This window comes from Schistocerca piceifrons, chromosome X (assembly GCF_021461385.2).
Source record: "Schistocerca piceifrons isolate TAMUIC-IGC-003096 chromosome X, iqSchPice1.1, whole genome shotgun sequence".
NCBI classification, from domain to species: Eukaryota; Metazoa; Arthropoda; class Insecta; order Orthoptera; family Acrididae; genus Schistocerca; species Schistocerca piceifrons.
In genome coordinates, this window is record NC_060149.1 from 657,386,797 (window position 1) to 657,401,755 (window position 14,959).

General features: G+C 46.2%; 1 protein-coding gene across 1 annotated transcript in view; it reads right to left on the reverse strand.

Moving 5' to 3' along the window:
• The window catches only part of LOC124722577 (tachykinin-like peptides receptor 86C), a 315,719-nt gene that overhangs the window by 96,483 nt on the left and 204,277 nt on the right, over positions 1-14,959 (reverse strand). Inside the window, exon 4 of the mRNA XM_047247716.1 lies at positions 2,433-2,583. Coding sequence (XP_047103672.1) covers positions 2,433-2,583 — 151 coding nt within the window. The remainder of the gene's footprint in view (positions 1-2,432; positions 2,584-14,959) is intronic.

Below are 14,959 nucleotides of genomic sequence, written 5' to 3' on the forward strand. Positions count from 1 at the left end.
TTGACCCATGTGAGAGCGTCACAGAGATGCTGAAGAAACTGATCTGGCAGGCTCTTGAATGTATAACCAAACTACATCGAAATAGTGATTAAAATTCTTCTGGGTATTTTGCCGCGTCATTGCTAAAAACTAACAACAATAATAAACTAAAACCGACGTTTCGGCCGAATTGCAACGGCCTTCCTCAGGGCCTTGAGGAAGGAAGTTGCAATTCGGCCGAAACGTCGGTTTTAGTTTATAATTGTTGTTAGTTTTTAGCAATGACGCGGCATAATACCCAGAAGAATTTTAATCACTATGACACCGACGGCGAAAGCCTACGTTCTTATACATCGAAATAGCTTACTAAAAACGTATAGAGAAACAGCTTCAGTTAATGAAGACAAGAAAATATTACAGCCCTCTATCCATCGTTCCCATAGGAATTCCGAACGCCGAAAAAGCTCAGACAAACTACAGTGGGCACAGTTCCACTTACGCAATCATTCTCCTCAAGACCCATACGCGAACCAATAATAACTAGTAAATGGAAAGTACTCTCTGCCATGCTCTTCACAGCGGTTTGCAAGGTACTGGTGTAGGTGCAGATGCGGGTACATTCGGAAATATACTTTGATCAGATATACAAAGCCGCACAAAGAAAGTGGAGCACCCTCGAGAGGAAGAGGAAAACGAAAGAGGTTGAAATGGTATGTGATGTTATTTTAGTGATTAAAATATCTAGTAAAATTTGCAGAGAACTTGACTGTATGAGCTCATTTATCACTACGACTCTGCACCCCGTCCAGCCTGATGAATATACTGATTCTGTTGTGAAGGGCATCATAAAGCCGTTGTATCCTCTCCTGGTGCAAACTACCCCATAATTGTTATAACTGCTCATTGATAGCCTGGATAGTAGTCCTGGGACGGAGTTGACGTCTGTACTAATCTCACACATGTTCTACGGTAGACAGATCTACAGATCTTGTTACTCACCGGGTACCTCAACATTACGTAGACCATTCACAGAGACAGGTGCCAGGTATAGACTACCATTGTCCTGCTGAAAGATGGCGTCACGATATTGTCGCATGAGAGGTAACACACGAGGACGTAGGATGTTCGTAAGATGCCGTTGCACCATGAGAGTTCCTTCAATCACTACAATCCGTGACCTGAAGTCATATCCGATGGCTCCCCACACCATGACATCAAGAACAATACCACTATTCCTCTGCAAAACATTGGAAGAATGGGACCTTTGCCAGGTCGCTACTGTACTCGTCGTCGCTGGTCATATGGGGTAGTGCAGAACAACGATCCACCGTCAAGCACAGTGCAACGTCATTCATGCTTCCCGCTGTCTCACGCGACTACGTGGCATCTGTGTGTCCTTCACAGTGATCGCTCAACTTCTGATGCAGTTCATGCCTCTTTTGTGCTCTATCAGGCGTCGTAACAACACGAACACACCAATGCATTTTGTTGGCCTTTCCACTTGTTAGAGATAACTGCTAATAAATCATTTACACGACCGCTAATGGTGTTCACATGTACGAAGTTTTACTGTCATCCGACTATGTCTTCTAGGTGCTTGACTTTTTTTCAGGCAGTGTACAATTATGTCGGACGTCAGTTGTAATTTGTATTATACGAAAGGTGATTCTTTGAACAAATAGCAAGAAACAGCGTATTCGCTCTATGTAAGGGAACCTGGATTACTATTAGGTTAGTGACGGCCCCATTAAATGTCACTTAGCCGCAGTTCGCATCAAGGGTTCGGCAACCCTTCAAACACTAAAGCATCACGTGTTTCCATACTTGCAAGGCGTTGCCTCCCCAGGACTGCATGGATCACAAGAAGTCGACAGAGGGTAGGAGAAGCGCCACCAGAGGCCCTCCGTGCCAGGGACCCATTTCCTCCGCCGTGTCACGTGTGCAGAACTGGATCGGCTCAAATTCCTCCGCGCCCCGGCTATATAGGGCGGCTCAAGCCAACACGTCGGGAGATCGCTCCACCGGAGCTTTGGGCCAATTCATGCTCCGGCTCTTAGCAGTCCATCAATCAGAGCCGTTCGGAGGACACCGCAGCTGAACCTATGACTTTTCCAGTCCATCAATCAGAGCCGTTCGGAAGACACTGCAGCTGAACCTATGACTTTTCCAGTGATATCCCGATACGCACCTGTTGGCGAACTACGCCGAACGCTTAATCTCCGTCTTAGCGTTTATCGGTAGCATAGTCTCCACGTCTCACTATGTCCATTCACTAAGTTCCAGGGGTATATCTGGCAGTGTCTGAGAAGTTGTGCTATTTTTATTGATAAGTGTTTTACTTAGTTATTAAATCTCTCTACTGTGATCGTATAAACACTTGTTCTGGTTTACCTGTATCTTACTATTTTTTATCAAGCACCTCCCCGCGGGAGATATAGCAAAATATGCAATACCTTCCTCTTGGAGCGGATGGCCTCCTGTTGACGCTCGGTGTTCTCGCCAATGGCGCGGTCGCCCCACAGCTGCCGGCCCATCAGCCCGTAGCAAACTGCCATTGACGTCACCGGCAGCAGGTATGTCACGCACAGGAACACCACGTTGTACCTGCCACAAAATACCACCAGCCGCTGCTCAAACTCTTAAAAACTGCACGAATCACTGAAAAGTTTGCATATTGTGAACAAAATAGCATCCTATATCGTAAAACACTTAATGATGTTTCCGTTCTACCAACAGATTAGAAAACTTACTTAATCCATGGCCCAATATCTTTTAGAACGCGATTAAATGGTCACTCCGATTACATTAAATGGTGTTTTTGCTGTAGCTAACATAGAATAATACTGCTCCATAGAATAAATGTGCAGGGACTCTCTCTTCTTTTTCATCAGTGTTCGTCCTGCCCACGGTAGGGCAAACTCGCATCCGCGAGTAGCTGTATCTTGTTTCAGTGGTCACGTTTGAAGCTTATAGAGCATTTGCTGTCATAAGACTTCTAGTCAAACACAGCTAGCCTACACACTGATTGTGCCTGCTTGCTCGCCTCGGTGTGTGATAGGTTCGGTGGGCAGTGGCGCAAAAAAATAGGTTCAAATGGTTCTGAGCGCTGTTAGACTTAACGTATGATGTCGTCAGTCGCCTAGAACTTAGAACAAATTAAACCTAACTAACCTAAGGACATCACACACATCCATGGCCGAGGCAGGATTCGGACCTGCGAACGTAGCGGTCACGCAGTTCCAGACTGAAGCGCCTAGAACCACACGGCCACACCGTCCGTCGCAGTGGCGCACAAGCTTACTGTAATGTCTTTATTGGTGTGAAACTTCCTGGCAGATTAAAATTGTGTGCCTCATCGGGACTAGAATCGTAAACCTTTGCCTTTCGACCACAAGTGAAGTTTCTAAGGTAGGAAACAAAGTGCTGGTGGAAATACTGTTGTGAGGAAAGGTCGTGAATTGTGCTTGAGTAACTTAGTTGGTAACCACTTGCTCGCGGAAAACAATGGTCCTGGGTTCGAGTCTCGATCTGGCACACAGTTTTAATCTGTCAGGAAGTTTCATACCAACGAACATTCCACTGCAGAGAGAAAAAATTATTCCTTCTGTATTTAATTAATGGCCATTTGGTCTAGCCAGTATACACATATAAGCGAATATTTAATAATAATAAAGTGAAAGATTTAATCCTCTAACATTAAAAATGTTTCATAATGTTAACCAACACAATATTTGATTGAAACAAATGTTTATTGTAATCGATGAGTAATCAGTGAATGGTGGATTCACAGCTAGTGAGGACTTAAAATAGTTAATAATCAAATAATAATGCAGTGCAGTGCAGTAAAAACGTGACACGTGGCAGTAGCTTCCCTTTTCAAACCATTAATCTATTGAAATGTGTGCAAAATATACGAAATCCGGTAGTGCTACATCTGCACAACCTAATATAATGGAATATCATCATCATTTTACATAATAGCTACGAAATAAACAACTGAGGCCGTCAAGCGACTCAAATAACCCCAACTGCAGCAATACCGTTCACGTTCAAGGATGCAGCTACTTGAACAGGTACAAAGTTAACACACACGTTCAGAATCAATCTCTATGACTACCTTCAGAATATTTTAATTCACGTACAGGCGTATGAAATTAAGTATCAGCCCGAGGTCACTTAAAATCGCTTTAAGTAGCGTATTTTTCCTGTGTATGAGTTGAAAGTGTTAATTATGCGGCCATCTTGCCACCGACAGTCTACCTCCAAAGTGTTGCTTCTCTAACTTAACGAAATCAGTGATCACCCGGGAACGACCGCGGCGGAAATGTCCAAAAAGCCACGAGCACACGGACTTTCGTCCTTATATTTTCGCTGTGACACTACATACAAATAAATCCATGTTTTATGACTAATATCATTTTAAATTAATGTTATTTAAGTACGTACACATTATATTAAAACAACCGCTCTTATTGATGGTCATTTTGCGACCACTTCACACACTAAAAATGCAACGTAACTTTTAATATTCTTCAAAATGTAAATGTGGCTCACAGATTCATCTCATATCACAACAGAAGTACGTTAAATAAATTTATTAAACTAAAACGACCATTTGAAAGGTGGTGTCCTTCCTCCCTCTATTTGTTGGTGATTTCAGATTACATACAGCATTTACCATTCATAATTAATATTGATTTTATTAGTATCCATTTGAATAATCGATAGGCTAGGCCCTACGTGTTAACTTAAACTGTAATCATTCATTACAAGAGATAGTACAGAAAGGATTTGTGTAAATCACGCTCCTTTCATGTTAAGTGTAACCAGGGAAGGGTAATGGTATTGGTATATTTTCAGTATCTTTATGAAATTAAATCAGTACTAAGTTTTCGTAGAGGTACAAATAATTAAAATTTTACTGTCTGTGGTGATAGCTGACATTTCGAGCTTCAAACTTAAAGTGGTTGAGAAATTTTAATTTCACTTGGTCAGTTTCTCGTTCATGGGATGGGAATTATCTCCACGGGCATGTTGTTGCTTGTATCTGCTCGCTTGTTCGTCTACTCAGCTGCCCGCCGCTGTTGTCCCCGTCCCTGACACTGTCAAAAGAAACCCCTACAGATTTCTTCGACAGTAGATGGCAGCTCGTAATGTCACAACTTTCTTCCTGTAGCCACTGACTATTGCTACCGCCGGCCGCGGTGGTCTAGCGGTTCTAGGCGCTCAGTCCGGAACCGCGCAACTACTACTGTCGCAGGTTCGAATCCTGCCTCGGGCATGGATGTGTGTGGTGTCCTTAGGTTAGTTAGGTTTAAGTAATTCTAAGTTCTAGGGGACTGATGACCATAGATGTTAAGTCCCATAGTGCTCAGAGCCATTTGCACTATTGCTACCCTAGACAGCAACTTTTAAAACTACTGTTTGAAAGCGGCTACCTTGAGCAAAACAGAATTATTTACATGAAAATGTATTCGCAGCTGCTAATACGAACAACCATCAGTTGTATAATAAAATGACAACAATGTAAATTTATTCCCGACCAGTACTCGAGCCCGTATTTCCCGCTTTACGCGAGCGGTCGCCTATACCAACTTCAATGGCCCATAGTCAAATCATAATGCAATATAAGCTGCAAATAGGAGAAAAAATTAATTATGATAGCAAATAAGTAAAAGGACAAAGTACAAAAAAAAACGAGAAAGAAAGCAGAAGGACAACGAGATCAGATTATATTTGAAACAGCAAACTAAGAAAAATTCCAATCTGATTGCAAGGACTGTATACGCTAATGTGTATATATACTTCATCTATAAACATTTTACAATAGGACAGGAGCGATGCTGGGTCAAAACACAAAAACAAAACGAGTAGGTAAACCAAGTCGCTTATTCGTTGGAATCAAGTTCTTTACTACCTTATACAGGAGGACGCTACGCGCATCGGCAAAATCGGAAGATTAATATTGCACCAAACTGTCTTCCAGGTTGTTTGCGAAGATTCTCATTCAACGAGGTTCGGGTAAGGAACTGCTTTCCAACGATTCTGTAGGAATTTCATGGAGATGACGGGCCTCCACGAAATGTCAGCCCCTAAATATCTCATCGCAAGATAAAAGTCACGAATGTGTTTTATCTTACAATTTATGCGACCAACATCTGTAGGGGGTTCTAGACTAGCAGGGCGGGCACAGAGAAATAAACGAAACTTGAATGTGTGAGTCTCTTGAGTCATCGCCAGAACAGTACGACGCACACATAGCGTCTGCGTTTCCTTCCGTGTATCAACCAGTCCCAGCCCCCCAAGGGAACGAGGCTTCGTGACCACCTCATACCGTAAGCGAAAGATGTCTTTTCCATAATAAACAACCACACAATGCTGTATTTTCATCGTCGAGGGAAGCGTTTAAATTTGGCCCACGTAATAAGTTTCGCATAAGACATATGTATCCAGTATTTGAACTTTCTGGAGTAGAGTAAGAGAACGCGTTTCAGGTTCTAGTATCGCTCCCTAGAATTTTTTCCGTAACAGTCTTCCAGTTGACAGTCGTCATTTTGAGTGGACGACCATCAATGACGATACAGAGAGACGTATGCTGATCCACTGCAGTAGCACATGGAACAACCCCATCATCAAAACCTCGCAAAGTAAGATGTCTGCATTTACCTTCATTAAGAAGTGCACCTGAACTTCGACAATAATCATCAATTACAGCCTTCAGTCGAGGTATCTCCTCAGAAGTGCGGAGTAGAACCGTCACGTCATCCGCGTATTCACGAACAGCTTTGGCCCCTCCTGAAAGCGTCCAACCTTTCAGCTGGGATAATAGCATCTGAAGTAGGGCCTGCAGAGACAACACAAACAAAGTCACTAACAGCGGGCTTCCTTGAGGCAGTCCCCGACAGATATTTATCGGGGACGTCAGTTGGCCATTAACGATCCCCGATCCTGACATATTCGTGAACAGATCTGAGTTTACTCGCCATGTGTCAACAGTAACACCAACTGCGTCCAGAATCCGAAGCAAGAAGTCGTGATTAACACGATCAAATGCCTTATCAAAGCCTAGCAAAGCAAGGGCACAAGGAACTGACGTTAAGCCGGCCGCAGTGGCCGAGCGGTTCTAGGCGGTTCAGCCTGGAACCGCGCGACCGTTACGGTCACAGGTTCGAATCCTGCCCCGGGCATGGATCTGTGTGATGTCCTTAGGTTAGTTAGGTTTAAGTAGTTCTAAGTTCTAGGGGACTGATGACCACAGATGTTAAGTCCCATAACGCTCAGAGCCATTTGAACTGACGTTACAGCAGCAACAGAAACCACATCACGGTACTCGACTATAGGGGTAAGAATGGTACGACCCTTTGCAACAACCGTCTCCATCAGAGCCGACATCCTACTATTAATTGCCCTCGCCACAGTATTATAAACAAGGTTTAGCTAACTAATTGGGCGAAAGCTATCAGGGGAAGCCGGTCCAGAGAATTTCGTGATTAAAACAATTTTTCCCACTTTGAACGAGGTCGGCACTACTGTACCCTGTAACACTTCATTCAAAAGGGACGTGAAGGTGGCACCCTACAGCGCCCAAAAGCGCACCTAAAATGTCTTGGGAAATCCATCCAGACCCTGAGACTTTTTAGAAGGCGATCCCAAAATAAGATAGTAAACTCCCTCATGTTGGAAAGCAGCTAAGAGCGTTTCATTATGTTCAGGTGTAACTGCCGTGTCCAAGATGCTCACTAATGTGTCATAAAAGATCTCACTGGACTCATCGACGTCGTAGATGTGTAAGACGCGCACTCTATCAGCTTGCTCCGACACGATATGAGCATTATTTGTCGTGCTAGAATAAATACAAGCTCGTCGGCGACTGGTCTGATGCCGAAGCAAATAATAAAGTCAGTTCTTCCGTTACTAATGTATGTGGCTTTGATCGAATTTTCAACCATTTCATTTGTAGTCTTTTTTTTGTGGCGGTGTTCGTAGCGACAAACAATTCGCTGTAGAAACGGCTTACGAAGTCACCGCCACACTTTTAATAGCGGGTCGACCGGTCCGCTGGAACAGTGAACAGAAAGATGAAAACTCAAACACTCTGATTAAATAAAAGTCGGTACTTATCTTTATTAACGAAGATACAGGAACACAGTAGTGAACTCAGTGTCTACAGAGATCTGTCTAGTTCGAGTCGGAGCGGCTAGGTCAGCGTCGGCTGACGACAAACAACAACTCTGCTGCGATGAACACACAACTGACTAGCAAGTACACAATTCGGTGGCGAGTATACAACTGAGCGGCGAATACAGAACTGTCCTAGCGCTCGCGACTCCAGCGCTTAAGAAGCCAGAAGCCAGCGGTGGCGCGCGCAGACTTGCGGCCATTTCCTGTCTCGCTGGCGCTGCTTATGCGGACGGCGTCCGAACTTTGATGCTGCCAACCTTTTGGCAGCGGGCTCGGGTTGCATTACTGGCTAGGATATAACACTCCTCCCCCCCAAATCGCCGCACCGTCGTTGAATAATGACGTGGCGAGCGTCGACGGCGGGGGAGGGGTCTGGCCGCAGGCGTAGCAGAAGAGACCGGGGCCGAGACTGTTGTCGTTGGCAGTCCCCGGTCCGCACCCCAGCATTGGCTGCGCGGGGCCTCGGGAAACACCGACTGAAAACCGAGGTCAGGGTGCACGCCTGTGACCACGGGCGCAGCTTCTGGTACTGGACGCGACGAGGCGTCGGGACCCACGAAGAGAGGCAGCGTCTCCTGACGCTGCGTCGACGGCTGCTGAGTGGGCGCCGGACAAGGCGCTGCGGGGTCAGACTCCTTGGGGGTGCCCAAGGAAAGCGGCTGCAGGACAGGCTGCACAGCCACCGCTTGGGAAGGCGGCCCGGCTGAGGGGTCGACGTCCATCAGCTCCGAAGGCGGTGGCGACTGAAGAGGGACCGCAGGAGCCGGAGTGACCACCTGTGGCGCTCCCGGATGAAGCTGCGCGGGAGGCATCAACGGGACGGGCTGTCGGCGTGGTAGCGGCGACGGCTGCTGCTGCTGCCCTGGGGGCGGCAGCGAAGTCGGAAGGCGCGGCTGGAACCCGCCGCGGACCAAATCTGTGGACAAAGAACGAGCGGCAGCATCCGGGCGGCCAGCGCGGCGCAACTGGTTCTGATGCCTCCTGTGCACCCCAGTAGCACCTTGAACAGTATAAAAACCGCGACCCTGGACACTTATCACGGTACCACGTTCCCAACGACGGCGACCGTGATAAACTCTGAAAAAAACGGCGTCGTTGCGCTGAAAACGCGTGCGATGCTCAGAAGCGGCGGGTCGATCCGGGGGGTGCAACAACCGTAGTAGGGTGCGATGACGACGGCCGTGGAGAAGCTCCGCAGGCGAAGGGCCGTCGCGTGGCGTGGTCCGGTACGACGACAGGAACGTGATGAGGGCCTGCTGACGAGAGTGCGTAGCACGAAGGCGGTCCATATGATCCTTGAATGTGCGTACAAAACGTTCCGCTGCACCATTCGATTGAGGGTGGAACGGCGGAGTAAGAACATGGCGAATGCCATTGGCAGAACAAAAACTTTCAAATTCAGCAGAGGTAAATTGTGGACCATTGTCAGACACTAAAACTTCTGGAAGACCCTCAATACAAAAAATTGAAGTCAACGCCTGTATAGTTTGTGCAGACGTTGTAGACTGCATGGGCACAACAAACGGAAAATTACTAAATGCATCTATCACGATGAGCCAACGAGTTCCAATATGGACCAGCGAAATCAATATGTACTCGCTGCCAGGGACCGGTAGGGCGTGCCCACTCAAAATAGCGTTGAGGCGGAGCAGCTTGGTGTTCGGCACACGTCGAACTATCTGTAGACATCTGCGTAATCTGCTTATCAATGCCGATCCATGTACAATGACGGCGGGCAAGCTGCTTGGTGCGGACCACTCCCCAATGACCTTGATGCAGCAAGTCGAGGACCTCGGATTGGAGCACTTGGGGAACCACTACACGAAGCTGGTCATTCTCGGTGCGTAACAGCAAAACTCCGTGCGAAACAGACAACAGATGACGTTGCGGATAATAGCGACGAACCACAGGATCCGATATGTCCTTTGCCTTGGACGGCCAACCACGCTGAACGAAACGTAATAGTAAACTCAGATGAGGATCCGTAGCTGTCGCACGTGCCACCTGACGATAATCAATCGGAAAATCCCGGAGGGATTGATGCTCATCGGCGTGAATCTGATGGCAAGAGTCGTCAGAGGAATCGAAGACATCATCCGCAGCAATCGGCAATCTAGAAAGCGTGTCAGCGTTTGCATGCTGAGCTGTAGGGCGATACAGTATCTCATACTGGTATTGTGATAACAAAAGAGCCCAACGTTGTAGTCTCTGAGCTGTCCGCTGAGGAACTGGTTTAGACGGATGAAACAGTGACGTCAGGGGCTTGTGATCTGTGACTAAATAGAATGGTCTACCATAGAGGTAGTGATGGAATTTTGTGACACCGAACACAATAGCCAACGTTTTCTTGTCCAATTGGCTATAATTACACTGAGCTTTGTTTAGCAATTTAGATGCGAACGCTATAGGACGTTCGGTGTTACCGACTCGGTGAGACAACACAGCACCAGATGCTTGTTAGGGTCGTAATGGACCAGGCAACGATCATTCAATAAAGCCTCTTTAAGCTGCTGAAAGGCTGATTGGCAATCAGCTGACCACACAAACGGAACATTCTTACGGCGGAGACGATGCAACGGTGCAGCAATCTGTGATGCATTAGGTATAAACCTAATATAATACGTCAATTTGCCAAGAACTGCTTGCAATTCATGCAGATTGCGAGGGGCGGGCAAATCACGAATAGCTGCTAAATGTGACTGGAAGGGATGAATGCCTTGAGCATTAATAACATGTCCCAGATACTCCATCTCCGTAAGGAAAAATGAACATTTATCGATGTTGCAACGTAGGCCTGCCTGAGACAACACTTTAAACAAACACTCCAAATTACGGAAATGTTCAGAAGGCGTCCGACCGGACACAACAATATCGTCTAAATAGTTGCAACACGATGGCACATTAGCCAGAAGTTATGACAAAAAACGCTGAAAAACAGCTGGAGCTGACGCACAACCCAAAGGCAAACGCAGAAAACGGAACAACCCCAACGACGTGTTTATGACAAAATACTGTTGTGATTGCTCGTCGAGGGGCAATTGCAAATATGCTTCACAGAGTTCAATTTTGGAAAAGAAACGAGCTTCCCCTAACTTGTCCATCAGCTCGTCCGGTCTAGGCAAAGGAAAAGAATCAATGACAGTCTGAGGATTAACTGTCGACTTAAAATCAGCACACAAACGTAACTTGCCAGACGGTTTCTTTATAATAACTAAGGGAGAAGCCCACTGGCTCGCTGAAACGGGTTGAATAACACCGTTGTTTTGCCAACGACGAAGTTCATCTTCTACAGGTGCCCGGAGGGCGTGAGGCACTGGACGAGCACGACAAAATCGAGGCTGAGCATTATCTTTTAACGTAATATGAGCGGCAAAGTTCGCAGCACAACCTAGTTCGTCTTTAAATATGTCACTGTATCGTTTACACAAATCGGTTATGCTGTCTTGAGGAACAACAACAGAATTAATTTGCAACACATTGTCAAGGATAGACAGGCCAAACAAGTCAAAACAGTCTAATCCGAAAATGTTTACACTGTCTGTAGCGCGGAGCACTGTGAATGAAACTGTTTTTGTATTGCCACGGAATGTGGCTGGCACGCTACATACACCTAACACAGGAATTTGTTCTCCACTATAAGTAGCCAAAGAATGTTTTGCCGCTGAAAGTTTAGGGCGGCCGATAGCCGCATACGTAGCACTATTTATGAGAGTCACAGACGCACCAGTGTCTAATTGAAAATTGAAGGTCTTATCCTGGATGCGTAGCTTCACAAATAGTTTATTACACTGTCTCTGGATCGGTGCAGTGGAGGCGGAAGACACAAAATCAGCGCGTTTATCGCGTGTTCGCTGTTTACGACAACTCGTGGGTTGGGCGGGTGGAACAACAACTCCCGCTTCACTTGCAGTCTGTACATTACTTTTTACAGCGTTTGAATTACGCTTGGGTCGTATAGCAGAGGGCTGGGTGGGTGGCTTATTGCGAACAAGTTTATTACCCACACGAACCGTGGAAGAGTCTTTAAACGCGACCTTCTGGGCGGGCTGGCTTTGAAGAAGATGAATATCCATGGGCTGGGCAGCACTAGAATTGTTCTTGCATTTACGCAAACAAACAGTCTGGATGTGTCCTTTCCTTTGACAAAAGTGACAAACCGCGTTTCTTAACGGGCAACGTTCACGAGGATGAGCAAGAACACACTTAGGGCAAGACTTAACTCTATCATTTTGCACACGCGGCTGACGAATGTGTTTAACATGACGCGGCCGGCTAGTGTTTACAGTCTGACTCTGCCAGTGGGGCCGCGGGTGTGACATAACTTGCTTAGCACAGGCAATTTGAGAAATTCATGGCTGATCTAACTCACACTCAGCATAGTCAAAAGTATCTTGGGCTTCAATGATGTTCATCACAGTCTCTAAGGACGGGTCAGGCAACTTTAAGATAGCAGCACGAATACGAGAATCTGCAATGTTTTGAGTAATAGCGTCTCGTAGCATGACATCACTGTAGGAAGCTCCACACACACAATTAAATCGGCACTGACGGGTGGGGCCCCGTAAATCTGTTAACCACTGTTTATTAGATTGATGTGGCAGTTTCTTTAATCTGAAGAACTTGAATCTGGCTGCTGCCACATGAACTCGCGACTCGAAATACTCAGTAAGCTTGTTAACAACAACGTCATAGTCTAAAGCTTCTGGCTGGGATTCCTGGAACAACTTACAAAGTAGTCGATAGACTTCCACGCCTGCAGTGGAAATTAAATAAAGCTGCCGCTCAGTACCTGTGATTTTGTAGACTGTCATGTGCGCCTGCAACTGCGCGAAATATTCTCGCCATTCTTCTCTTGATGCATCAAAAGCACGGAAAGGTGGTGCTGCCTGTGCTTGTTCCTTTTGTGTTGGAGGATTAGCCGCTTGTTTGGCGATTGCTTCCACCAGACTTTGTATTTGCTGACTCTCTAACAAGATCAACTGTTGTAATTCGGCAGACATAGTGAACACAAATTAAACCAGCCCCCAAAATTTTATCTCTATAATCAGTATAACAAGAACAAGTTGAACCAGCCCTGCACACGAGTTCGGAGACCTCGTCGCCAGTTTTGTGGCGGTGTTCGTAGCGACAAACCATTCGCTGTAGAACCGGCTTACGAAGTCACCGCCACACTTTTAATAGCGGGCCGACCGGTCCGCTGGAACAGTGAACAGAAAGATGAAAACTCAAACACTCTGATTAAATAAAAGTCGGTACTTATCTTTATTAACGAAGATACAGGAACACAGTAGTGAACTCAGTGTCTACAGAGATCTGTCTAGTTCGAGTCGGAGCGGCTAGGTCAGCGTCGGCTGACGACAAACAACAACTCTGCTGCGATGAACACACAACTGACTAGCAAGTATACAATTCGGTGGCGAGTATACAACTGAGCGGCGAATACAGAACTGTCCTAGCGCTCGCGACTCCAGCGCTTAAGAAGCCAGAAGCCAGCGGTCGCGCGCGCAGACTTGCGGCCATTTCCTGTCTCGCTGGCGCTGCTTATGCGGACGGCGTCCGAACTTTGATGCTGCCAACCTTTTGGCAGCGGGCTCGGGTGGCATTACTGGCTAGGATATAACACTTTTCAAGGTCAACAATTTTGCCCTTACACGCCTAACTTCCATAATTTTCAGAGTGCGTGATCCGCAGCAGCATAAGGTTCACGCAGGTTAGAATAATAACATTCGTATGTTCTCCGAAAGTCTCGTGCTTTGGCAGCACATAAAAGTATCAAAGTTTGCCTGATCCTCGGTTTTGCCAGCTATGTCCACCAGTCGAGGATGGATGAGTACTTCCCAGTGGACGCTAGAGTACGTTTCCACACGGCTCGCATAAAGTCGTCGAGAGAGGGGTTAGCTAGGTAAGCTACGTGTAACATCCACGGATTGCGAAACAACCTGACTGGTTGCCGTTCTAGATTGAGGGTCAAAGCCACAGCACATTGATCGGTAAAGGAAGCTGACATGACTTCAACGTTAAGAATACAATGGAACAGGCAGTCTGATAAGTAAAACTTATCTAACCTGCTACTGGAAGTCGCAGTAAAGTCGGTATATTTAACTAACTTCGGGTATTTATGTATCCGGACGTCTTTCAAGCGTAAGGAGCAGACCAATTCATTTAATTCACGACAGAAATTAAAATCTGGAGATTGACTCCACGACCTAACACACAGTTAAAATCACCACCCAACAGAATACCCCGAGGTCCTCTCACGCAACAAATAAAAAATACAGTCTTCATAAAAACGCGAACAGTCCACTACGCTCCAAGTGCCAGAAGGGGCATATAGAAGAACCAAGGTAACATTTAAAGGTTGACAACCTATTCCCCTGCCAGAATCCAACATTTCCACCTCAGCAATAGGAATGCCTTCGCAAAAGAATAAGGCGGTCCCGCAGAAGTTCGGGTGCTACATTAAAGATCACACGGAAACCAGGTGAGGAGAAAAGCTAAATAACACCTCGTGTAGGAATACTATGTCTGCACATGAATCATCATAAATGATGTGCCGCTGGTCCGGGCGGAGTTCGAGTCCCCCCTCGGGCATGGATGTGTGTGTTTGTCCTTAGGATAATTTAGGTTAAGTAGTGTGTAAGCCTAAGTCCCATAAGATTTCACACACACACATCATAAATGAACTGACACAGCGAAGCCAATCGTAGTTCTGACCCCACACGATTAACATTTAAGGAAAGGAACGAGTAGTCTTGGGACATTGATCACAGCTATACAGGGACGTACGGAACCTACCGAG